The sequence below is a fragment of the Dermochelys coriacea genome, chromosome 5 (genome assembly GCF_009764565.3).
Source record: "Dermochelys coriacea isolate rDerCor1 chromosome 5, rDerCor1.pri.v4, whole genome shotgun sequence".
Classification (NCBI taxonomy): Eukaryota; Metazoa; Chordata; order Testudines; family Dermochelyidae; genus Dermochelys; species Dermochelys coriacea.
The window spans coordinates 25,544,766-25,570,077 of NC_050072.1; the positions used below are offsets into that span (position 1 = coordinate 25,544,766).

Here is a 25,312-nt window from a genome sequence, read left to right on the forward strand (position 1 = left end):
AAACAAATAAAGTGGTTTGAATTAGTAATATTGTATTTGCTTTTTTTCCTCTCCAACAGTATATCACAGTTTGCAGTAATACAAACAGGTTTCAGAGTAGCAGCCGTATTAGTCTGTATTCACAAAAAAGAAAAGGAGTACTTGTGGCACCTTAGAGACTAACAAATTTATTTGAGCATAAGCTTCCGTGAGCTACAGCTCACTTCATGAGCTCTAAGGTGCCACAAGTACTCCTTTTTTTTTTTTAGTAATACAAAGGACATCTTTCTCATAGTTTTCTACAGTACTTCTAGAACAGTCATAAACCCCAGTGGATATGTGTTAGTAGGTTATTGTTACATGCCTGGTTGCACTGTGAGGCACACTATAGCATATTAGAGTTGGTTATTGCTTTTGGAGTATGTCTGTTTATGTTAACAGTAATTTAAAAAACAAAGACAAAATTTGAGGTGGGTTTATGTAGTGTGTTGTTCCATTGCAGCTCCATTACAAACATCTGATGAAAGGGAAACTAGGCTCATGAAGGATAAAAGTGTCTGTAGAACTGCCAGTTTTCCCCTCTAGCCTCTTTCTCCACTCCTCTCCTCTTTTCTGAAGAAACTGAATTGGGACTCTTAGACAAGGTCCAATTACAGTTCTCTAAACTAAGCTTTAAAGCTGTACGTTGCTTCTGGAGCAGGTATCTGGGGTGCAGAGGGAATCTGTGATTTCCCTTTCAAGCCCTTCCACAGGACAATGGGACTTCAAAGGGAAACTGCAACTTTCACTCAAAGCGCAGTGCCTGGGCTGAAGAAGCAGCTGAAAAGTTTTGAAGTTTAAAGTTTGGTTCAGAGATCTGAATTCATAAGAACAGAGGAGGGGCAGAAGGAAACTGAAAATGTAAGCATGTCAATGAGGAGATACTACAAACTTTGGTTGCCACTGTATTTAACAAGGACAAACTCCTAAACCCTCTTTAAATTCCTAAGTTAAGTAGGATAATAAGAAGAAACAGAAAATCAGTCCTCCTTTTCCTTTATGATTTTTTTCTTAACATTTGTAATAGGCAGTTGCCTGGCACTTCCTGTTATCATTTTATCATCTTTAACTGTTTGGGCTGAAATTTTACAGGCTGGGCATCTATATCATGCTGACTTATTTTTGCATTTAGGGGAGGGAAAGGAAGGAGTTGTGTGCCTTTGTGTCAGGGATCTGCTTGTTGCCATCCCTGTGAAAATCCACCCAAATTTGTCATTATAAGACTTTAAAAAATTGCAGTCCACACATACTCACTAGAGACTTGCTAGATCTTCTCGAAAGATTCCATCTGTACTGGAGAGACAAGGTGGGTTAGGTGATTTTTTTTTATTGGACCAACTTCTGTTGGTGACAGGTTGGTCCAATAAAAGATATTACCTCATATATCTTGTCTCTCTAAAGTCCTGGGACTGATATGGCTACTACAGCACTCCATCCATCTGGTTAGGTGATTTTTTTTTTATTGGACCAACTTCTGTTGGTGACAGGTTGGTCCAATAAAAGATATTACCTCATATATCTTGTCTCTCTAAAGTCCTGGGACTGATATGGCTACTACAGCACTCCATCCATCTGTACGAGGCATGCTTGAGCCCAGGGCTGAGTAGGACTTTCCTTGCAATTAAGCTCCGGGCTACTGCAGGCTATCTTGGGGCCAGGTCCACCACTAGAATGGAGAGTCACCTATACTCAATGCCCCCACTCTACTGTGAGGGAAGAAGCTGCCTGAATAAAAAGCAGAGGGGATGTGCATGTCAAGGGAGTAGATTAGGACAAGGAACCTTCAGAGGGTGCAAACTGGGACTGGATATGAGTTGAAGGATGGGGTTGGGGGAAGAAAGGGAAACTGGGACTAGTTGTTGGGGAGTGAGCATCATTACAACTAGAAAGAGAATTATTTGAAGCACAGAAAAGTCACATCAAAATTATCTGTACTTAGTATTTTCTTCAGTCTGTGTTAAAATTAATGTTAGCTGCCAACATTTTAAGAAAATTTATTTCTGTTGAGTATCTCATTAAAAGATTTTTAAGTGGTTATGTATTACTTGATAAGACCATAACTATATTATATTACTGATAGCATCATAAATAGAAATGTATGTTTTAGGCTATGTATGTTAAATAGGCATAGATGAAGACTGTCATGCTATTTTGAATAAACATTTTATATTGAGAGTATAGAATTTTCTGACACTAATCCATGAAATAGTTAATCACTATTTAGCATAGTTTACAATATTTTTTTAGGAGGCCTACCGGGAAGAGCAACTTATTAATCGATTAATGAGACAATCCCAGCAGGAGCGGAGAATTGCTGTACAACTCATGCATGTTCGGCATGAAAAAGAAGTGCTATGGCAGAACAGAATTTTCAGAGAAAAACAGTATGAAGAAAGACGACTGAAAGAGTTCCAGGAAGCTCTTGACAGAGAGGCGGTAAAAGATTAATTATTCAATATATTGTGCATAGCTGTGTCTACCTCCCATACATGAGCCCAGATTTTTAAAGTGTTGCAAGGCCTAAGTGACTTAGCAGCCTGTCTCATTTTCAGAAGTGACTTAAGCACTTGGGAGCCTAAGTCCGAATGAGATGTTATGCCAAATGTTATGCATACAGCAGGGCATGGCATTCACACATTCACCCTTTCTAGCCCTGTCCCCTCACTCTATCTTCCCCCCCCGAGTCCCACCAGAATAAACTTAATTCTCATTAGGAATCTCATGCATCCAAGAGTCTGTAGGTATTGATCAGAAATTCTCCAGAATTATACCTCCTGACACCCAGGGCCCACTGTGCCCTTGGGAGTGCTGATAGCCAAGCTTCTGTTCCTCCGATTTATGTGCAATTTTCCGATTTATGTGCAAAAATTTTGGAAGGTGGGGGTTCTAAAGTTCAAATAGCATCGGTATCTTTTTATTAATTCTTTGCAGATTAGGCCCTTGCTGTTTAAATAGTGTGCCACACCTTCTAAAATGTATTTAATGGCTGAAATCCTGGCCCAACTGACTTTGAGAGGGGTTTTGGTATTGACTATACTGGGACCAGGATTTCACTCAGTGTCTGCATGACTGTTCTTCATGAATAGCAAATCTACTCTCTCCATGTTTTAAGATTAAAATGGCCTTTTTTCAGAAATCACTGAAATTTTTTTTTTACTTGCTATGGGGAAAGTAACCTTTTGTTCCTTTACTTCAGTATATTAGTAACAATTTTGCAAAAAGCAGGGACTTAGAGTCTTCAGAGGTTGTATTCAACCTTCTGCAGGTCTTAATTTGTTATTACATGCTATATATCATTTGATTAATGAATCTGATAAAAATGTTTTCAATTCTTGACTCAAGTTCAGCAACTTCATAGTCTTTTTAAAAATGCTTAGAGTAATCTTTAAACTTTTTTTATTGCTATGCCAGTGCAAGTTAATTTACAATCTAATTAAAAAGTTTGCTTTTGAAAAAAAATCCTTAGGCTCTTGCAAAACAAGAAAAAATTGATTATGAGGAACATATTTGCAAAGAAAGAGACCTACATGAGAAAATTGCTGCTGAAAGAGCAGAGGCTCGATATAAAAAGCATTATTCCATGTGTTGGGAAGTGATTGACCAAATTATTGATCTGTCAACCAAAACAGGAGAATATCGAATGTTGACAAACAAGTAAGTAAATTTCAGAAGTCAGAGAAAAGAAATATATAAGAAACAGAATACAGGGAAAGGAAAATTAATGAGATACATTATTTCAATAAATATGTTCCCTTGTGAATGACCTGCTTTACAGTTGTAGTTAATATTGAAAACAAGCATATAATTTAAAAGGTTATTATATAATCATGAGTTCTGTTTCTCATATTCAATGTACTGGAGCTAATGTTACTATGGAAAAATTAATCCCAACTTCACAGTATTAATTACTTTCAACTGGAAATACTTTTCAATATTTTCACATTTTTTGCACATGAAGTATTAATAATAATAATAAAATATTATATTTGTAGTACAACCTTTTGTTCTAAAGGATTACAATGTACTTTATATAGATAATAGGGCTGTTAATTAATCACAGTTAACTTAAGTGATTACCACAAAACAAATTAACTTGATTAAAAAATTAATTATGATTAATTGCACTGTTAAACAATAATAGAATACCAATTGAAATGTATTATAAATATTTGGGATGTTTTTTCTATATTTTCAAATATCGATTGAAATTATAACACAGAATACAGTGTACAGTGCTCACTTGATATTATTTTTATTATAAATATTTGCACTGTAAAAATATAAACAAAAGAAATAGTATTTTTCTATTCACCTCATACAAGTGCTGTAGTGCAATCCTTTTACTGTGAAAATGCCACTTATAAATGTAGATTTTTTTTTATTTTTATTTTTTGGTTACATAACATTTGCTATGTTATCGAGCAAAACCCATCTTCAGTATTGAAGAATATCCTCTGGAATGGCGGTCAAAGCATGAAGGGGCATACAAATGTTTGGCATATTTGGCACATAAACACCTTGCAACGCCTGCTACAAAAGTGCCATGCATACGCCTGTTCTCATTTTCAGGTGACAATGTAAATAAGAAGCTGGCAGCACTATCTCCCAGAAATGTAAACAAACTTGTTTGTCTTAGTGATTGGCTGAATAAGAAGTAGGACTGAGAGGACTTGTAGGCTCTGAAGTTTTGCATTGTTTTGTTTCTGAGTGCAATTATGAAAAAATAAATTCTACCTTTGTAAATTGCACTTTCACGGTAAAGAGATTGCACTACAGTACTTTTATGAAGTGAATTGAAAAATACTATTTCCCTATAAATGGGGGAGGGATAGCTCAGTGGTTTGAGCATTGGCCTGCTAAACCCAGGTTTGTGAGTTCAATCCTTGAGGGGGCCATTCAGGGATCTGGGGCAAAAATTAGGGATTGGTCCTGCTTTGAGCAGGGGGTTGGAATAGATGACCTCCTGAGGTCCCTCCAACCCTGATATTCTATGAACAGTGCAAGTATTTGTAATAAAAAAAAAAATATAAAGTGAGCACTGTACACCTTGTATTCTGTTTTGTAATTGAACTCAATATATTTGAAAAGGTAGAAAATATCCAAAAGTATTTAAATAAATAGTATTCTGTTATTGTTTAACAGTGCACTTAAAACTGCAATTAATCACAATTATCTTTTTAAAAATAATTTGACAGCCCTAATAGAAGTAAGTTTGCAAAGCATTTTGAGATCCTTCAGGCTAAAAGGCATTAGGTTCAATGTGTACTTTACAAATTACTTCCCTCACATCAGCAATGGACCCACTTGTAGGGTGAACAGCAACCATTTAAGAAGTCAAGAAATCACAACTTAATGCTGTAGGACTGTAAGAGGTTTTCCTACCTTGTCTGGCATTAGATGCTGCCATGCCTTAGTTTCCCATCAATAAGACTGGTGCTTCAGTTTCCCTTTGCTTTCAGATAGCTGGGGCTTCAGTGAAGTGGCAGTTTGGCCCTCTGGCCAAGTCAAATATTCCTCCCTTTCTAAGACAAATAAAAGTGCAAAACAAAAGAATTCTGCACAAAAAAAAAAAATCACGCATCCTTAGCTAAGTCCTTCCCCTTAATAGCTAGGATTCCACAACAGTTCTTTGCCACTCCCTGGTCCACAGTTCTTCAGCCTTCTCTACTGGCTTCACTGATAGACTTCTCCTGCCACAGGCGAAACAAATCTTTCAGCCACACTCAGTGTAGTCCTCAGTAATCCTTCATCTTTACTGGGCTAAACAGTCCTTTCTCCAGGGTATACTGTGGTCTTCCCCACTCGAAGGAGGAAAGTAAAGGAGAACTTCCCCCTTATCCTCTCTGGAAGCTTTGGCCTGGGACCTCTAGACAAGAGAGAGCTAGTTTTCTCACTGGTTTCAGAGTAGCAGCCGTGTTAGTCTGTATTCGCAAAAAGAAAAGGAGTACTTGTGGCACCTTAGAGACTAACAAATTTATTAGAGCATAAGCTTTCGTGAGCTACAGCTCACTTCATCGGATGCATCCGATGAAGTGAGCTGTAGCTCACGAAAGCTTATGCTCTAATAAATTTGTTAGTCTCTTAAGGTGCCACAAGTACTCCTTTTCAGTTTTCTCACTGAGTCTCTTGCCTTCTCTGTTATTTTCTTGTCATACTTTTTTCTTCCTCTGCTTTCTCCTTGGTTCGAAAACCTTTAGCACTCCTTAGTCCATGGCTCATACACTTTTCAGTCATTCTCTTACTCCTTGCCAGTTCCTTCTGCCTGCCTGCCTTTAGGACTTTCCTTAGGCCCTGTCACTGGCTTCTGGCCACAGCCCCTTTCCTTCAGCTCCCTGACCTCTGCGAACACTATTGGCAATCTTGGTCTACAACTCAGTTTGGTCCACCTAGGAGCATCTCTACAGCAAGCTGCTACACCCTCCAGCCTTCTCTCACTATTGCGAAAACAAGCAATTGTATATAGTCCTGTTCCATTCCATAGTAGGCTTTGCTGTAACTTGCAGTCACACAATCCCTCTGAGGAGTACAACCCACAGACTGCTGATCTTAAAAGGTTTTAACTGGACTTAGGCCTGCTATGAAAGGGACAACACATTCTGTGACAGTCTGAAATAATACTGCATGCATCTGAAACTGCAAAGTGAATATAATGCAAATTTGAATTGTTCAGGACAGCAAGTTTAATGTTCTAACTCATGAAAACAGTACTAGTATATAAGTAAGCAATTCAGAGAGTGGAACCTTTTTGTGGCTTTCAGAGAAAAATCTAAGGGTCAGCCCATCTTGGCTCGAAGCCTGTTTAAGTGGATAATATTGTGCATTCAGTCGTGTTATGAGATGGTTGGACAGGGCTCACTTAACTAAGGGGATAGCAGCTTCCACAACATGTATAAGCAATGTGCCTTTATTTGAAATCTTTAAGGCTACTGAATAAGGCTACCTTCAAAAACCACCATTTTCATGACATGGTATCAAGAGCAGATACTGGTTTTGGGAAGGCAGTGTTTTGTCATTGTTTACCTCATAGGGATCCTCAACCCATCTCCCTGAAGGAATCACTGTTAGCTAGTCTTAACTCAGGAGATGGTTAATAATGAGTTAATAAGATACAACTTCAGGTGGTTATTGATCTTTTTATACTGAAATTTTAAAATAAATATTCAGTTTTTAAGGGAAAGTAGGGGGAAAGCCCACAAATAACATGAACTGTCAAACTGCTGAAAGGTAATATGTTTTAAAATATTTTTGATCCTTCCCTCATTTTAGAAGTGTGAAAGTGCTCTCCCCTTCTTTCGCCTCACCTTCTCATTTCCTTCTCTCGTCTCCTTTTTCTCCTTACAGATCAGTACAGCTCTTCTTGAGAGACATTGAAAAATAACTAAAACAACTAGGAGTCCTTGTGTCACCTTAGAGACTAACAAATTTATGTGGGGATAAGCTTTCGTGAGCTAAAACCCACTTCATCAGATGCATGGAATGGAATATACATTAGGGAGGTATAAATACACAGCATATGAAAAGATGGGAGTTGCACTGATCTCCCCCCCCCCCACTTGGTCAACTCCCATCTTTTCATATGCTGTGTATTTATACCTTCCTAATGTATGTTCCATTCCACGCATTTGATGAAGTGGGTTTTAGCCCATGAAAGCTTATCCCCACATAAATTTGTTAGTCTCTAAGGTGCCACAAGGACTCCTTGTTGTTTTTGCTGATACAGACTAACACGGCTACCACTCTGAAACCTGAAAAATAACTATACAGTGATTATGCAGAGCCCTGCACTATGATTTTTATCGAGACAGAGTACGTAGATTAACATACTGTATGATTATTAAGAAATAACTATACAGTTATTGTGCATATCAGCACTTTAGAAACTATGAGAATTCAGAGAATTGAATAATTGATAGGACCAGGAGAGAACTGAATGTCTGTTTTTCTCACTGTAGGGTATCGCTGTACTTAGGCTGAGGCCACTGCATTTCAGTATAATTGGAATTAATAGTCTTACACTGTGAAAATATGAATAATGTATAAGTTTTATAAGATGTCCTTCTTATGAGTTTCATATTTTTCTCTCTACATCGAGAAGCAAAAAAGTCCTCTAACAGGCACAGCACAGAACTCACAGGTCAGGAGTACTGGGAGGCTAAAGTTGCTTAAATCTTTGTGCCCTCCCAATCCTAGGCTGCTCCAGTGGCTGGATGGCCCATAGCATAACTTAGACAGCCCTGGGGGCTTGTTTACATTACAGCAGCTTTCCTGGGCTGCCCTAAGGACCACGGCTCTGCTTGGAATCTCTACAGATTGTGGCCCACCCCTGACATGCCCCCTGCATCAGAGCCTGTGAGATGATCCTCGGAAAGCAGTCTTGCAGCTGTCTCCACAGTGTCTGTCCCAGGGGAAACCTCCCTGGTCAGATTTGGGGCTTTAAGGGCTCCCTTATGTTGTTCCAGCCTTTTTACACCGCATAAAGGGGCTAGAGTGGTGATGAAGATTTCACCCCAGGAATATAAATCTAAAACTCCATTATGTTTAAAGAATAACTGTTATGTTAGAAGATTAAGAGCAAAAGGTTATTCAAGAAAAAATTTGCAAATATAAATTATGGCGCAGTAGATGTTTAATATGAATCGTAGTTCAGCATTGCAATATTCAACATCACATTCGCATTTTGTGCGTGATTTCCTTGTCAATATACAGCCATGACTCCAATGTAAATTAGTATAAAACGTATGTGAACTGAGTGGTGAATACACCATATAGGTATTTCAAATACATATACAGATCAAGATTGTATCAGCATCCTGACTGCCACAGGAGGTAAATTTTTTCAGTATTTCCATGCATTTCCTTATGCAAGATGCAAACAGTATTATTTTCAGTGTTCAAAAGTATTATGTGCAAAGTATATTTATAGCATAACACTCAGTTATCTCAGATCTGTGTTAAAAAGAAAATTCAAATAGATGAAGTTGTTGTCCCAAAATGATGATGCTGTTTGCTAGCAGTTTTATAGTTGTGCCCTTTTATGGTCATATAATTAAATCACAGCTGTTTTTTTTTTTTAAATACAAAGTGCAAGATAATTATAAAGTAGTCATATGTATTTTGATAATAATACAACTCAGTTTCAATTTGAGCACACCTGTTGAATACAGGCTGTTTGTGTTCCTGATGTTGCTCAGCTTGTTGATTTTAGCAGCTATGGAATTACTCCATATGATGTGTTCAGGTTCTTTGTTTTATGTTTAACAATAAAAACACTTTTTCCTTGTTTATATCTACTTTAATTTGTTATTGTCTATAAATACCTTTCTTTTCTAATGGAAACATAATTAGGTTGAATTACTTATATTATCATAAACTAGTATCAGCCTGTACAGTAGGCATTTCTGGACAGATCTTTGTTGGTGTGGAAGGCTCTGAGTGCAGAAAAACTGCAGAAGGGATGGATTAGATGTGGAGTCCACATCTCTTGTGTAGCCTAGGGTACATCTACACAGATCCTGCAATAAGTTCTTCCCCAGTGAGAATATAAGTTTTGGAGTGGGAGAGAGGCAGAGACAATAGATTTGCTACTACACAATTTCACCAACCAAATACTGCACACTGGCACATATGTGGAGATACAGCGGCCCTTGTATTTATGACAGCAGCTGCAGAGGAGATTGAGTACAACTACGCAGTCTTTAGGGAGGGTTCTGTCTTTATCCCAAATCCCACAGATGTTCTAGTGTAGAGCCTGTTTACTTCTGTTGCGTGTTTGGTGCAGAATTGGGTCCATAATTCTCAAAATAGCTGACTTGTTAGTTTGGTTTGACAACTAATTTGGTTTGTTTTTGTTTCTGCAGCCTAATTCCAATTAAACTGATGCGTGATTGGAAAGAACTTTTTTTTAATGGAAAACCAATATATGAACAAGCATTGATTGAACCTTTGCCAACTGAGCCAACCCCAGAACAACCTGTAGAGTTGGATAAAATGAATTTGCTAGATGAGACAGATTATGATGAATATAAGGTACCCCTAACTAACATGGCAGAATGGAAGAAAATGCACCTTGTTTCCTCATGATTGCTGACAATTTTTTGTAATGTTATAATACATTTGGGTGGGTTTTTTGACGGTTTACGATGATAGAATTAGATATAAATGTTTATGTAGTTACAGATGTTTTCACATTAACTCCATATTGGTGTAGGAGTAAATAATATTTTCTATTGCTGGCATTTGAAAGCCTGTGCAACCTTGAAAATCTTAATCCTTGTTTGGCCTGGAGTGCAGTAACACATTTCATACTGTATATGAACAGCTGATGTTACTATCAAGAATACATAACTACAACATGTGAAATTTTAGTGCAATTATTTTTAAGTGGAAATTAAATTGTAGTTAATGCCACCACATTAGAAAATGTAACGCAAAATAGTCAGCAAAAAAAACCCCAACTAAATAAAAACAGTGCCTATTACAAAATCTGGTAGTCCTGTATATACTGTTTGCAACAATTTGTGAATTAAATCTTTGTAGTGGACTTTTATATTTGGAGATCTGTTTATTTTAATAAGACAACATTTTAAAAAAGAAGTTTTGAGAGATGGCTGATATTGTTATGTCCATGCTATAATAATCTAAGTGACAATTTTTCTGATCCTATAATCTGTTTCCTGCAGTTTTAGAACACAACGTAATTTAACAATTGAAAATTGAAGTAAGAATGTTGAACTGCTTTGGCTGTACACTACATAGTTATTTCCCCCCAATTCAGTATTATTTTTTCTCTGGTTTGAAAAAGAAGCTTTTATGCTTTGAATCTTTTCTGACAGTCTGTTTAGTATAATATAGCACAATCATTGTAAATAACTTGTATTTCTGTCTTTGTTGTTTGAGAAATGATTACCACACGATATGTGCTTTTTACCCACATCCTGAACCAATTGGTACATATTCTTTTGCAGTAAGCAGTCAACTTTTGTTAGGGGTTGGTGGGGTGTATGTCTGACAGCTCAGTTTATTTTGTTTTCAATCTTTGAGTATGTTCTTTGCCAACTGACAGTTATTTACAAGATACCTGTTCATACAGCATTAACATGCATGATAAATTTGAAAACCTTCCTTAGAAGAGCAAAGACAAATATACTCTGTGAGGAAGGAAGAAGGGAGGAAGCTAGATAGTTGAGATTTAGTAATGGCATAATAAGTCTTTGGGCCAGAGTCTCGTTTACATTAAGGCCTCTGTATGCCACTCTGGGAGAATGCAGGAGGTTAAAACTGATGTAAATTTAATTTATTCTCCCTTTAAGGCCTCCTTACATTGCAAGTGGGATAAAGGGACCTTCGTGTAAAGGTTTCAGAGTAGCAGCCGTGTTAGTCTGAATTCGCAAAAAGAAAAGGAGTACTTGTGGCACCTTTAGAGACTACAAATTTATTTGAGCATAAGCTTTCGTGAGCTACAGCTCACTTCATCGGATGCATCCAATGAAGTGAGCTGTAACTCACGAAAGCTTATGCTCAAATAAATTTGTTAGTCTCTAAGGTGCCACAAGTACTCCTTTTCTTAGTGTAAAGGAAAGTCACCTCTAGGTTTCCAGTCCTACTCCCCTATTCCATTCCTTGTCACCAAACATTTGGTGTTCTCAATTCAGTTTCGAATTAACTTGCAATTAACTTGTAATAAGTAAATGGCAAATTAATGACCATAGCTTTAATATCTGTTTAAAATGCCAAGCAAATTTATGGAATGTTATATACATTTTGAATAATAAATGTTAATTTTAAAAAATATCTAAAGTAATTTCATAACTCTTAACAGGCCAATCAACAAAGCAGTCATGTACTGAATTAGGACAGATAGCAATAGAACTTTGTTTTAAATACATATTGAGCTTCTGCAAAAATAGTCATTAATAATTAGGATAGCAATTTTTTAACTGTTTGCATTATATTCAAGTGATGTAATGTAGAATAACTCATTGGTTCAAGAAGAGCATAGTCACTATTCACTAGGGTCCTTTAGCAAGTCAAATTGGTTACAGACATTTGAACAGAGAGCAAACAGAAATAAAATCAGTGTTGATGAAAGAAGTGCATGATCTATGCAGGACAGCACAAGATTGAGAACCCGATTCACTGATTCTCTAATTACGACTGTCTGCTGTCTAAACACTGACTCTCTCTTTGGTCATGGTAAGTCACTTAACCCAAAATTTTCTAATACGGCCTTTTATTTTCAACGTGGCCCAACTTCAGACACTTAGCATCAAAGCAGAAGTGGGTATTGAGGGAAGGATATGAAAGAGGTATATCTCACCGCCCTTTTTATCTTTCCCCTATCATCTTTGTGCTTTGATCTTCACTACCCCCTGTGCTTGCACCAAACATAAATTCTCTTTTCGTTCAAATCCTTCCTTAAAATCCCTCATTTAAATACTACTTTTGCAGAGCCTATCAATGTCAGTTAGTGCTGCCAGAAGTATATAATATATCACAACATATACTTGAAGGAAAAAAAATTCACAGTCATGAATTTTCACCATCATCTGATCTTCTAGTTTCTTATGCATCTGAACCATTCTGTTTGTCTGAGTTAGGGGGAAAATACTAAAGCCCATACTAATTTTTAATGAGGTTTTAGGCAAACTCCAATTAAAATTAATATGAATTTGCTTGAGTTAAAGACCTCAAAATTATAAGCTCTTTAATACAGGAACTATAGTTCTATGTAATGTACAGTGCTGGACATACTAATGGTGCTTATTAAAAGTAAGAAAAATGCTGATCTGCTAAAATTATATACACGAGGAGATTGAATAGTAATTCACGCAATTCAAATGAGCTTTCTAGTAACAATGGATAGACAAAACAATATGAACAAATATTATATAGTTAGAGAATATAAAGAAGTTGTCAGTCATCAATTCATCAGCAAGGCCCTTTAGAATATCTTCTTCAGTTCAGATTAACAAACATTTTTCTAGAACTGCAGTGATCGTATCAAACACAAATAAGTATATTAACAGCATATTTGAATTATATCCCAAACTCTTGTGCTATCACAGCAACTTTTGATGTCAGAAATTGAGACAGTGAGGTTAAGAGAGTAAAAGTGAAGACAAGAACATAGGCAGGTATTTATTGCCTACAAAATATTGTGACTCCAATATAAGAAGTATAGCTGATAAAACAGCAAATTATGGCAAACACCTAACATAATTACTGCAGTGCATTCTACAATGGACTGCCCTTGAAGAATATGTGTAAGCTGCAGCAGTTGTAGATTGCAGCTGATCATTTGTTAAATAGAATCAGTCACAAGGAACACTTTACACTAGTTCTCCTAGAGCAATGTTGATAAATGCAAAGTAATGCACATTGGAAAACATAATCCCAACTATACATATAAAATGATGGGGGTGTATATTAGCTGTTACCACTCAAAAAAGACCTCTTGGAGTCCTTGGGAATAGTTCTCTGAAAACATCCATTCAATATGCAGCTGTAGTCAAAAAAAACCTTACAGAATGTTGGGAATCATTGTGAAAGGGATATATAATAAGACAGAAAATATCATATTGCCTCTATATAAATCCATGATATACCCACATCTTGAATTCTATGTGCCCCATCTCAAAAAAGATGTATTGGAATTAGAAAAGGGAAAAGGGCCAAAAAATGATTGGGGTGTAGAATAGCTTCCATATGAGGGGAGAGTAATGAGACAGGAACTTTTCATCTTGGAAGAGACGACTGATAGAGGTCTATAAAATCATGACTGGTGTGCAGCAAGTAAATAAGGAAGTGCTGTTTACTCCTCATAACACAAGAACTAGGGATCATCAAATGTAATTAATAGGCAGCAAACAAACAAAAGGAAGTATTTCTTCTTACAACACACAGTCAACCTGTGGAACTCTTCTCCAGAGGATGTTGTGAAGGCCAAGACTGTAACAGGGTTTAAAAAAGTAGATAAATTCATGGACAATATATCTATAAATGGCTATTAGCCAGGATGGGCAGGGATGGTGTACCTTGCCTCTGTTTGCCAGAAGCTTGAAATGTGCAACGGGATGGATTGCTGATTACCTGTTCTGTTCATCCCCTCTGGGGCACCTCGCATTGGCCACTGTTGGAAGACAGGATACTGGGCTAGATTTGGTCTGATCCAGTATTGCTGTTCTTATGTTCTTAAAAATTTAGATCAACATGGAATCTTACTTAACTTCCAGGTGCAATTCAAGGTACTGACTTTGATCTGTATATCCCTATATGACTTGGGTCCTGGCTGTCTGAAAGACAGGGCATGTCTACACTACAGACTTAAGTCGACCTATGTTAGATTGATTTACAGCCATTGCGGTGGCTGATGTCCACACTACCCTCGTTCTGTTGGTGGTGTGCGTCCTTACTAGGAGTGCTTCCACTGATGTGAGGGACACTGACAGCTGGGAGTGGGGGGCAGCTGCCTGGGCTTCTTGAGTCCCTGAGCGGGAGGCCTCTGGGCAGCAGCCTGGCTGGGAACAGGGAGCGGGGTGTGTGCAGCCAACTGGGAGCAGAGAGCTGGGGGCCGGGCTCTACCTGCCTGGCTTTCTTGACAAGTTAGCCAACAGCCAATATAAGTAACGCAGTATCTAGACAGACACTGTGTCACCTTAACTACACCGACATAAGCCCTATGCCTCTCGTGGAGGTGGAATTATTATGTTGGTGTAGTAGGACACTTATATCGGTGGGACAAGGCTGTAGTGTGTACTTTGACATAATTATGTCGATGTAAACTGCCTTACGTCGACCTAACTGTATAATGTAGACCAGGCCTGCCTCTCCCCTGTGAGCCATCATGACAATTTAGGTCATCAGAGACACAAAAGCTAATAGTCCTTAGATTTAAAGGCCAGAAAATTGGTGACTGGGTGATCTTAATGGAGAGTCCCTGCAGTACGGAATTCACTTTTCCCCCTTGTCTGACAGGTGTGTATACACTGCAGCTAGGAGCTTGCCTCCCATCCCAGGTAGACAGACATGTGCTAACTCTGTTCAATCTAGTGTGCTAAAAAATAGCTGGATGTTTTGGCGGCATAGGCTAGCCATGTGAACTCGGACCCAGGGGTCAGGTAGGCTAGTACTTGGGTGGCTAGCCTGTGCTGTCACCCATGCTGCAATGTCCATGCTGCTATTTTTAGGTCAAGTGGAGGTCAATGAGGAGCTAATGTGTCTGTCTACAAGGGCTGAGAGGCATTCTCCCAGCTGCAGTGTAGATATTCCCTTAGAGGAATTCCCTCAAGTAAGTTGATCCTGTCTCCTCTCATACATTTTTATCTGCCTTGAGATATGTTAGAGGGCACATTTTATAGCTCAAAATAAGTTTTGCTATTTAAAAAAATAGGAAACATTTTAATTTACACTAATAATATAGTTATATGTAATCACATCTAGTTACAGTTTCCATGGGATGCTCCATGTGAAAATAAGTAAGCACAAATCAGGTTTATATTTGAAGAGTGTGAAATACACTGTGACAACATCTATTCATTAATAGACATAGGAAAAATAATTATATTTTACCGGTAGTGTGATTGAATACATATTGTGTCTTTCAGTAGTGCTCAGAGGGAGAACTGGATGACATAAAAGATTGATAACGAAGCGTTTAACCTTTAGATTACAAGCATGAATCTAGCCCAGGTTGTTGGAAGCCAAAACTTGTCCTCCAGAAGCTGTTTAATGGCCTGTCTTCTCAATAAGTCTTTTTAAAGAGTTAGAAGTATCCAGTCCTAATAAAAATGTTCCTTTTTCTTTTGTTAGCATCAACCCACAGCCAGGTCAACACTAGGAGTGCTTTGCTGTTATAGCTATACTCATATACTGCACCAACAAAGGGCTTCTAGTTTGGATACCACTCATACCAGCAAAACTACGCTTTTGCCAGAATTGATTATTCCAGCCCTCCCTCCACTCACAAGCAGCAAAAATGCAGCTTTGCCTGTATAACTGCATCTATGCTAGGCACTTTTGCCAGCACAGCTGTGTCAGTCAGAGATTATACCTCATCACATCCTTGATGATGTAGCTGTGCCAGCAAAAGTTTGAAGTATAGACCTGGCCCACATTTCTCATGGTTATTTTCCTCCCTTAAAACACTGTGTAATTTAGTTTCTTAACTAAATGCTTATGAAATAAATCAAATAATTTACAGTACGTTACTGAAAGTTTTAGCTAGACGTTGGTGTATGGTAATAGGGAAGCAGTGTTGTCTAATGTTTAAAGTAGAGGGCTGAAGTCAGGACTCCTGAGTTCTGCTCCTAACTCTGCCCTTGACTTGTTTTTTGCATTGGTCAGATTACTTAATTTCTCTGTAAAACAGATAAGAATGGGTTTACTGGTCTGTAAAATGGGTAAAATAATACATGCCTACCTCAAATAGGTTTTAATGAGTTTTAATTAATAAAGTTTGTAAAGCCCTGTGATATCTTTGGATGAAATACAGCATTCTAGAAGTGCAAAATATGTATGTATGTATGTATTTATTTATCTTTTAAAAGATAAAATACACGGCAGAGTCACAAAATTATTCTCCGATTTGTTTTTGATACAGAGTATGATAGGTGAGTGGTGCCCACCTGAAGAGCACAGTGGAAGCAAACCTCCACCTAATAATAATATATTGGGTCATGTGGTTCATAGATTGATGGACATTGTCTATCCTCCAACGCCTGAACCCCTACCACCTGTATTTCCTCCGTTTCCTATCCAGGGATGTGTTTTAGGAAAGCTTTTTAGTGGAAAAAGCACCTGTGTAAAGTTCTTGGAAGAAGGTAGAAGGTTTTTTTCTGTGGACTTTTTTTTGTTGTTTGTTTGTTTATACTCTTTTAAGCCCCAGTCCCTACAATAAGCTCTTTGTGGTCAGATCCCTGCACCTGTGCAGAGCTCATTGCAAGATAAGTGCCTCAGATGCATCAGAACTTGCAAGGTCTGGCTCCATGTAATTTCTCCACCTTTCCAAGTCAAATTAAAAGTTTCTGAATATAAAAGTTTACTGTTAATTCATTGAATCTAATAACTTTACTGCTTCAGAATTTATTAAGTAAAGAACTGTGAGAAATGTTTTCACAGAACTTCTCTGTAGATGGTTATAAAATGGAAACAGACTAATTGCAGTTACCATTGTAGAGGCTGTAGTGTAGTGTCAGTGGGAACAAACTCCAATAAAAACCCAAACCAAAAGAAATATGCATTGCATTTAATAAAGCTGCCTTGTCAGAATTAATTTAATTGCATTTAATAATCTCTTCACATTCTTTCCAAAATGTAAACCTATCACAATAATGTTTTCTGTCTATTAGCTTGCAACATTCAGGTATTGTCTATTGATACTCTGGTCCAGGACACCATCAAAGCTTTCCATGAGAATGAAATGAAAAGTGAAAGCAGCTTGAGTCTACGAGAAGCAGAGGGTTCTGGGAAGCAAAATGAAGTAAGTGCAAGTTTCATTTTGGTTTTAACTGTTATAAGGAACAGTGGAGCAGGTTGGGGGAAAGTATATTGGTCATGTTCCTTCCTCTTCTTTGAGATGAGTCAGGTATAGAAGACTTGCACAGGTCTTTAATTCTGACATTTCCTAACTTTGAAGGGTTGGCTTTGACACCTTAATAGTGTTTTTTTAGCGTTCTTTTTATCATCACAAGACTCCTTTTATTTCCCCATGTCCATCTTTATCCCCTCTATATTCAAAGCAGACTTCTTCCTGCTCCCTTTCTGCCTGGGTACCAGAAGGGGGGTCATTAAGAGCACAGGAGAGACAGCTTCCTTGCTGTCAGTTCCAGGCCCCAGCCCTATTACCCTGACCCAGAGCTGCAGTTACAGGGAAAGTACCTCTGTAGCCTTGTAGAATGGTCTGTTGTTCTGTGGGGATGGCACATGCGCAGTCTGGTCAGCACTGGGATTGTGAGAGGCTCAAGCATGCTCAGAGAGGAGGGAGTATTCTGAGGTTTTAACGGTTAAGCTCTAGCAAGTCTCTACTGAGCGCATGTGAACAGGTAATTTTTCAAAGTCTTATAATTTGGCTAAATTTAGGTGGATTGTCATGGGGATGGAAAAAGGTCCATCCCAGACACAAAGGCCACCTCTCTTCTAGATTTCAAGTCCCTTCTCCAAAGCATGAGGATGCCAGACCATTTCAAAGAAAAGGTTACCATAATTTTTTAACATGGGCAACACAACGTATTTTTCCTTAACCTCAGTCTTGGAAACATCTGGACCCTTTTGTCTGAAATTTTCCCAAATATACCAAGCATAGAAAATTTCAGCCTTTAAATAATTTTAAATTATATTATATTATATTATATTATAATAATATATATATTATTATAATATTATATTATAACTTTAAATAATTAAAGTTTCGAAAAGGTATAAGAAACTGAAAAAAGACTGATAATGAGGAGTGTTGGGCAACCTTAGTAATAGGTGGTGAAACCAGTCCTACCTATAAGAAAGTCTTGCTAGTCCACATGGTGTGGAGCTGCCTAGTAATAATCCCACATTATGATGCTCTGTTAAGTAGGAGGACCCTTACACTGAATATAGGCATGGAAAGGAGTACAGACCTGATCGTCCTTTATTATATTAAGTATTAGGGGGTAGCCATGTTAGTCTGTATCCACAAAAACAACAAGGAGTCCGGTGGCACCTTGAAGACTAACAGATATATTTGGCATAAGATTTCATGGGTTTTACGAAAGCTTATGCCAAATATATCTGTTAGTCTTTAAGGTGCAACTGGACTCCTTGTTGTCTTTATTATATTAATGCACTAAAATCTTGAGTCACTGGAGAAAGAGATTATTTTTAAGAACTGCGGTGACAGAAAAATAACTTAGCCTCATACTGGAAGAGTAAATCAGCCTCATCTATAAAACTGTAGATTAATGTGTTGTTGTCATGCAAGAGTGCTTCCTTTGGATATGAGAAAATGCCAGAATACTCCCTTTGTGCAGTGTAACAAAATGATGATTTCAACCTCAACTGCAAACCATTCTTAGGGTATGTCTACACCACGAAATTAGGTCAAATTTATAGAAATCGATTTTTAGAAAGCGATTTTATACAGTTGATTGTGTGTGTCCCCACTAAGCGCATTATGTTGGCAGAGTGCGTCCACGGTACCAAGGCTAGCATCGACTGTCGGAGTGTTGCACTGTGGGTAGCTATCCCACAGTTCCCGCAGTCTCCGCCGCCCATTGGCATTCTGGGTTAAGCTCCCAGTGCCTGATGGGGCAAAAACATTGTCGCGGGTGTTTTGGGTACATGTTGTCAGTCGCCCCTCCCTCCGTGAAAGCAATGGCAGACAATCGTTTCGCGCCTTTTTTCCATGCAGGTACCATACTGCTTTCAGCAGACGGTTCAGTAGGCTTGCTAACCGTCATCATCGAACCACCGCTTCCGCTACCACTCTGCTCTCCTGCTCCTGCTCTTGTCTTGATAGCGAATTTCTCCGTGTTGTCTCTCATGGGCTCCCGCTTCCGATGCCACTGTGCTCTCCTGCTCTCCTGCTCTCCTGGTGGTCTCACAGGGCTGCTTCCGCTGCAACTCTGCTCGGCTGCTCTTGTCTCGCCATAACATGGAAAGCGTACACCCCGCTCAGCTGTTGTGTCCTGGCAGCAGACAGTGCAGTAGGTCTCCAAACCATCATCATTGAACAACTGCTTCTGCTGCCACTCTGCTCTCTTGCAGACGCCATACCATGGCAAGCATGGAGCCCGCTCAGATCTCCGCGGCAGTTATTAGCATTATAAACACCTTGTGCATTATCATGCAGTATATGCAGAATCAGAACCTGCAAAAGCAGGCGAGGAGGCGATGGCAGCGCGGCGACAAGAGGGATGATGACATGGACACAGACTTCTCTCAAAGCACAGGCCCTGGCAATTTGGCCATCCTGGTGGCAATTGGGCAGGCTCATGCCGTGGAACACCGATTCTGGGCCCGTGAAACAAGCACGGACTGGTGGGACCACATAGTGTTGCAGGTCTGAGATGATTCCCAGTGGCTGCGAAACTTTTTCATGTGTAAGGGCACATTCATGGAACTTTTTGACTTGCTTTCCCCTGCCCTGAAGCGCAAGATACCAAGATGAGAGCAGCCCTCACAGTTAACAAGCGAGTGGCGATAGCCCTCTGGAAGCTTGCAACGCCAGACAGCTACCGGTCAGTCGGGAATCCATTTGGAGTGGGCAAATCTACTGTGGGGGCTGCTGTGATCCAAGTAGCCAGCGCAATCACTGAGCTGCTGCTATCAAGGGTCGTGACTCTGGGAAATGTGCAGGTCATAGTGGATGGCTTTGCTGCAATGGGATTCCCTAACTGTGATGGAGCGATAGACGGAATGCATAGCACTATCTTGGGACCAGACCATCTTGGCAGCCAGTACATGAACCAAAAGGGGTAGTTTTCAATGGTGCTGCAAGCACTGGTGGATCACAAGGGACATTTCACCAACATCAACGTGGGATGGCCAGGAAAGGTATATGACGCTCGCATCTTCAGGAACTCTGGTCTGTATGAACAGCTGCAGGAAGAGACTTACTTTCCAGACCAGAAAATAACTGTTGAGGATGTTGAAATGCCTATAGTTATCCTTGGGAATCCAGCCTACCCCTTAATGCCATGGCTCATAAAGCCGTATGCAGGCACCCTAGACAGTAGTCAGGAGCTGTTCAACTATAGACTGAGCAAGTGCAGAATGGTGGTAGAATGTGCTTTTGGACGTTTAAAAGCACGCTGGTGCAGTTTACTGAATAGGTTAGACCTCAGCGAAACGAATATTCCCATTGTTATTACAGCTTGCTGTGTGCTCCACAATATCTGTGAGAGTAAGGGGGAGATGTTTATGGCGCCGCCTTGGTTCACTCTACTTCCCTGTAAGCCAATCGCCCTCCCCTCCCACTTTCGATCACTGCAAAGGCAATAAAGTCATTGTTGTTTCAAATCCATGCATTCTTTATTAATTCGTTACAAAAATAGGGGGATAACTGTCAAGGTAACCCGGGAGGGGTGGGTCAGGAGGGAAGCATTGGGTGGTGGAGGGGAGGAGGGAAGGACAAGGCCACACTGCACTTCAAAACTTATTGAATGCCAGCATTCTGTTGCTTGGGCAGTCCTCTAGGGTGGAGTGGTTGGGTGCCTGGATGTCCCCTCCCTCCCCCGTGTTTTTGGCCGTCTGGGTGAGGACGCTGTGGAACTTGGAAAGAGGGCGGTTGATTACACAGGCGCTGCAGTGGCGGTCTGTGCCTTTCCTGCAGCTCAACCATATGCTGGAGCATATCAGTTTGATCCTCCAGTAGCCTCAGCATTGCATCCTGCCTCCTTTCATCATGCTGCTGCCATCTCTCCTGTTGCTCTAACGATCGGTTCTCGCTTTCATTTTGTGCTTTCCTGGATTCTGCCATTGTCTGCCTCCACGCATTCTGCTGGGCTCTTTCAGTTTGGTTGGACTGCGTGAGCTCAGAGAACATTTCTTCGCAAGTGCGTTTTTTTTCGCCTTCTTATCTGCGCTAGCCTTAGGAAAGAGATGTTAGGGGGAGTGTTGAAACATTTGCAGCTGCGGGATTAAAAAAAGGGAGAGTAAAATTGGAAAAGACACATTTGGCCATTTAAAAGGAAGGGCTGATGTTTTCGGGTTAACATGCAGCACAAACCCAACTAACCCCCCGACCACACACACACCCAATTGTCTGGGATGATCGCTTCACCCCTCTCCCCACCACGTGGCTAACAGTGGGGATGAATTTTTTTCAGCCACAATCAAACAGCCCAGCAGGAAGGCCACCTCTGAATATCCCCTGAATAAAATTCCCCTATTTCAACCAGGTGACCATGAATGATATCACTCTCCTGAGGATAACACACAGAGATAAAGAACGGATGTTGCTTGAATGCCAGCAAACACCGGGACCACATGCTGCCAAGCTTTCTTATGTAATGATTCCAGACTATGTGCTACTGGCCTGCATGGTAAAGTGTCCTACCATGGAGGATGCAATAAGGCTGCCCTCCCCAGAAACCTTTTGCAAAGGCTTTTGGAGTCCCTCCAGGACAGCTTCATTGAGATGTCCCTGGAGGATTTCTACCCCATCCCCAGACATGTTAACAGACTTTTCCAGTAGCTGTACTGGGCGCAAATGCATCCCAAGTCTTCAAGGCAAAGTAATCATTAAACAAGCTTGCTTTTAAACCGTGTATTATATTTACAAAGGTACAAGATCCGGGAGCTCAGATTGGGAGGGTATTGGCTCCAGGGTGATAAACAGTTCCTGGCTGTCGGGAAGAATGGTTTCTCCGCTTGCCTGGTATGTGCTATCGTCAACCTCCCCCTCCTCATCATCTTCCTCATCCCCAAAATCCTCATCCCTGTTGCATGAGACTCCCCCCTTGCAGGAGTCCACGTACAGGGGAGGGGTAATGGTAGGGGCACCCCCTAGAATTGCATTCAACTTATCATAGAAGCAGCATGTCTGGGGCTCTGACCCCGAGCAGGCGTTTGCCTCTTGGGTTTTTTGGTAGGTTTTCCTAAGCTCCTTAAGTTTCACACAGTACTGCTGCGGGTCCCTGTGATAGCCTCTGTATTCATGCCCTTGGAGATTTTTTTCAAATATTTTGGGATTTTGTCTTTTGGAACGGAGTTCTGATAGCACAGATTCGTCTCCCTATACAGCGATCAGATCCAGTACCTCCCGTTCGATCCATGCTGGAGCTCTTTTCCAATTCTGGGACTCCATGGTCACCTCTGCTGATGAGATCTGCACCATCACCTGTCCTGATCAGTTTGCCACACTGGCCAAACAGGAAATGAAATTCAAAAGTTTGCGGGGTTTTTCCTGTCTACCTGGCCAGTGCATCCGAGTTCAGAGTGCTGTCCAGAACAGTCACAATGAAGCACTGTGGGATAGCTCCCGGAGGCCAATACTGTCGAATTGAGTTCACACTAACCCAAATTCGACCCAGCGATGTCGATTTCAGCGCTAATCCCCTTGTTGGAGAGGAGTACAGAAATCGATTTTAAGAGCCCATTAAGTCGACAAAAATGGCTTCGTTGTGTGGACGGGTGCAAGGTTAAATCTATCGAACACTGCTAAATTTGGCCTAAACTCGTAGTGTAGACCAGGGGTTAGATTTATATAGGACCTGACCCTGCTCCCGTTGAAGTCAGTGGCAAAATGCCCACTGACTTCAGTGGTGCAGGACCAGGACCATAGTGAACAGAGGTCATCTGAAGTGATCATTGCCTTCTAGCCTGCTCTGTTTACTTGAATTTGAGTAGTGTCATGAGTAAATAACAACCCTCTCTTTTCTGTGACTCCATCCCCAATTTTTCATTTGCTTTCAAGTTACCATCAATATCAATATACTACTTACCCTCATCATTCCAGGCTGACATTAATAACTTTTTCTTACTGTTTTACTATAGATTATTCTGCTGTTATGCACCTGACAATCAGTTTATATATGTTTAAATAACTGAATATTCAATAAAATACTTTTAAAATATCCAAAAACTATTCTTGCTTAATGTTATGAAAACTAAGAAATGTGGTTCGTGATTGTTTAATTTATAAAAGGTCCTGAAGAGGCCCCCTTCAACTTCAGCATCTAAGGTTTCTGAAACAGTGCCAAAGAGCGCATCACTTGATGGAACCAAAGGTAAAATGTGTAGAGTTAATTAGATTTCTTTTAAATAATTTTGATATCTGGATTTGAATGGCAAAAAAGAGGATCTCTCCATCCCCTGCTGATTTTTTGCTTATATGTTCTAGCAGGTGTTTGTTAGTGCCAATTACAGCTCATGCTTTGCAAAAGTTCCCATTGTTTCCGCATACTCATAGTTTTCCGAAATGTTCACCTCTGAGGTTGAAACTTTTTCAGTTTCCTTGTATTAGGATATGGTGGTTGAAAATAGTATTTTCCCTTGGTCAGAAAATGTTAACCTCTCTTTTTTGAATATGACTCCAGCAAAAACTGTTTGAAGTTTGAAACCTGAAATTTGTCATGGACATAGCCCCCAGACCGGTGAGCACATACACACATACCTACCTTCAGATACATGTGTAGTCTTACGGAAATCAGTGAGTCTATTTGTGTGCATAAACTCAAGTACATGGAGAAGTGATAACAGTACTAAGCCATATTCCTCACTCACTATTTGTGGCATCACATAGTGTGAGAAGGAGAAAAAAAAACAAAATAGTTATTATTTTATATTTGGAGAGTGACAACAATATGTTGGGTGCTTTATAGAGAGGTAAGAAGACAAGAATTCTGTCCTGAAAAACACACAGTCCTGAAAAATTTCTCCTATGTGTAGTCCTTACTAATGCAAGTTGCCCTGTTGAAGTCAGTTCTCAAGAGTAAAGTCTATTCATGTAAGTAAGAGTTTGATGGATTGTCTCTTAAAAATAAACAAATAAATAGACTGAAAAGGAGAAATTATAGTAAAATAATTACGGATAATAAGCTCCTGCGGATAGTTTCTGTGCCTCCCCCTATGTTCTGACCAGCGCAGAGAAGGCTGACAGCACTCACTAAATGAAAATATTATGTAATGATATTATGTATCCATAATCATAATAATTAATAATAAATGTTAATATAATAAAAGTAATATTTGCGGATGTTTTGTTATTGCTAGGTAATGGTCTTGGCAGAAAAGAATCTTCTCATCAAGAAATGAAGTCAAGCGAGAGTAAGGATGAAGTATCTAAAGTATGTAAACTGACTTTGACTTCCACCATGTATAGATATATGAAATGTTTGTTTATTAAATAAAGCTGGTTAATATTGAACTTTTCTTTTACTATTTTTAATTTATGGACCATGTCACAGGCTCATATTTCTATCTAAAATATGAAAAGTGATAACTTTACTCAAAGTTACTACACAAATTTGGATTTATTTTCTGTGTTGGCTTTGTTGTCATCTATGTCATCAGAATTATCCAGAAATACCTCTTCATCACTGTTCCCTCTAAGCAATGCGTGTGCACACAGATCCTAAACCCCACGCACACGGTGAAACACGGTGTGCACAAAAATTTGCACAGAAGCACAACAATTTGCACAGAAGAAATTTTTTGCTCACACAACCTGTCAAAAATTTCCACAGAAGAAATTTTTTGCGCACATGGCCTGTCAAAAATTAAATGGAACGTTGCTCTTCATCGCGTATTTTCCATGCTTTTAAATCTGCTTATTACCACATCCATAGCATTCACAGAATTTGTTAATATATTGGTCCTACCA

General features: G+C 39.4%; 2 protein-coding genes across 3 annotated transcripts in view; both read left to right on the forward strand.

Moving 5' to 3' along the window:
- The window catches only part of LOC122455345 (sperm flagellar protein 2-like), a 44,471-nt gene extending 27,356 nt beyond the window's left edge, over positions 1–17,115 (forward strand). The window contains exons 8-11 of one of the 2 annotated variants that reach the window (XM_038403346.2): positions 2,266–2,454; positions 3,485–3,672; positions 9,876–11,371; positions 11,593–11,770. In XM_038403346.2, coding sequence (XP_038259274.1) covers positions 2,266–2,454; positions 3,485–3,672; positions 9,876–10,098 — 600 coding nt within the window. In that variant the 3' untranslated portion in view covers positions 10,099–11,371; positions 11,593–11,770. Of the gene's footprint in view, positions 1–2,265; positions 2,455–3,484; positions 3,673–9,875; positions 11,372–11,592; positions 11,771–16,615 lie in introns of those variants that run through there. The other variant, XM_038403345.2, reaches the window with a different exon arrangement.
- Positions 17,116–24,317: 7,202 nt separating this feature from the next.
- The window catches only part of LOC119856156 (sperm flagellar protein 2), a 52,509-nt gene continuing 51,514 nt past the window's right edge, over positions 24,318–25,312 (forward strand). The window contains exons 1-2 of the mRNA XM_043514616.1: positions 24,318–24,436; positions 24,703–24,776. Coding sequence (XP_043370551.1) covers positions 24,388–24,436; positions 24,703–24,776 — 123 coding nt within the window. The 5' untranslated portion in view covers positions 24,318–24,387. The remainder of the gene's footprint in view (positions 24,437–24,702; positions 24,777–25,312) is intronic.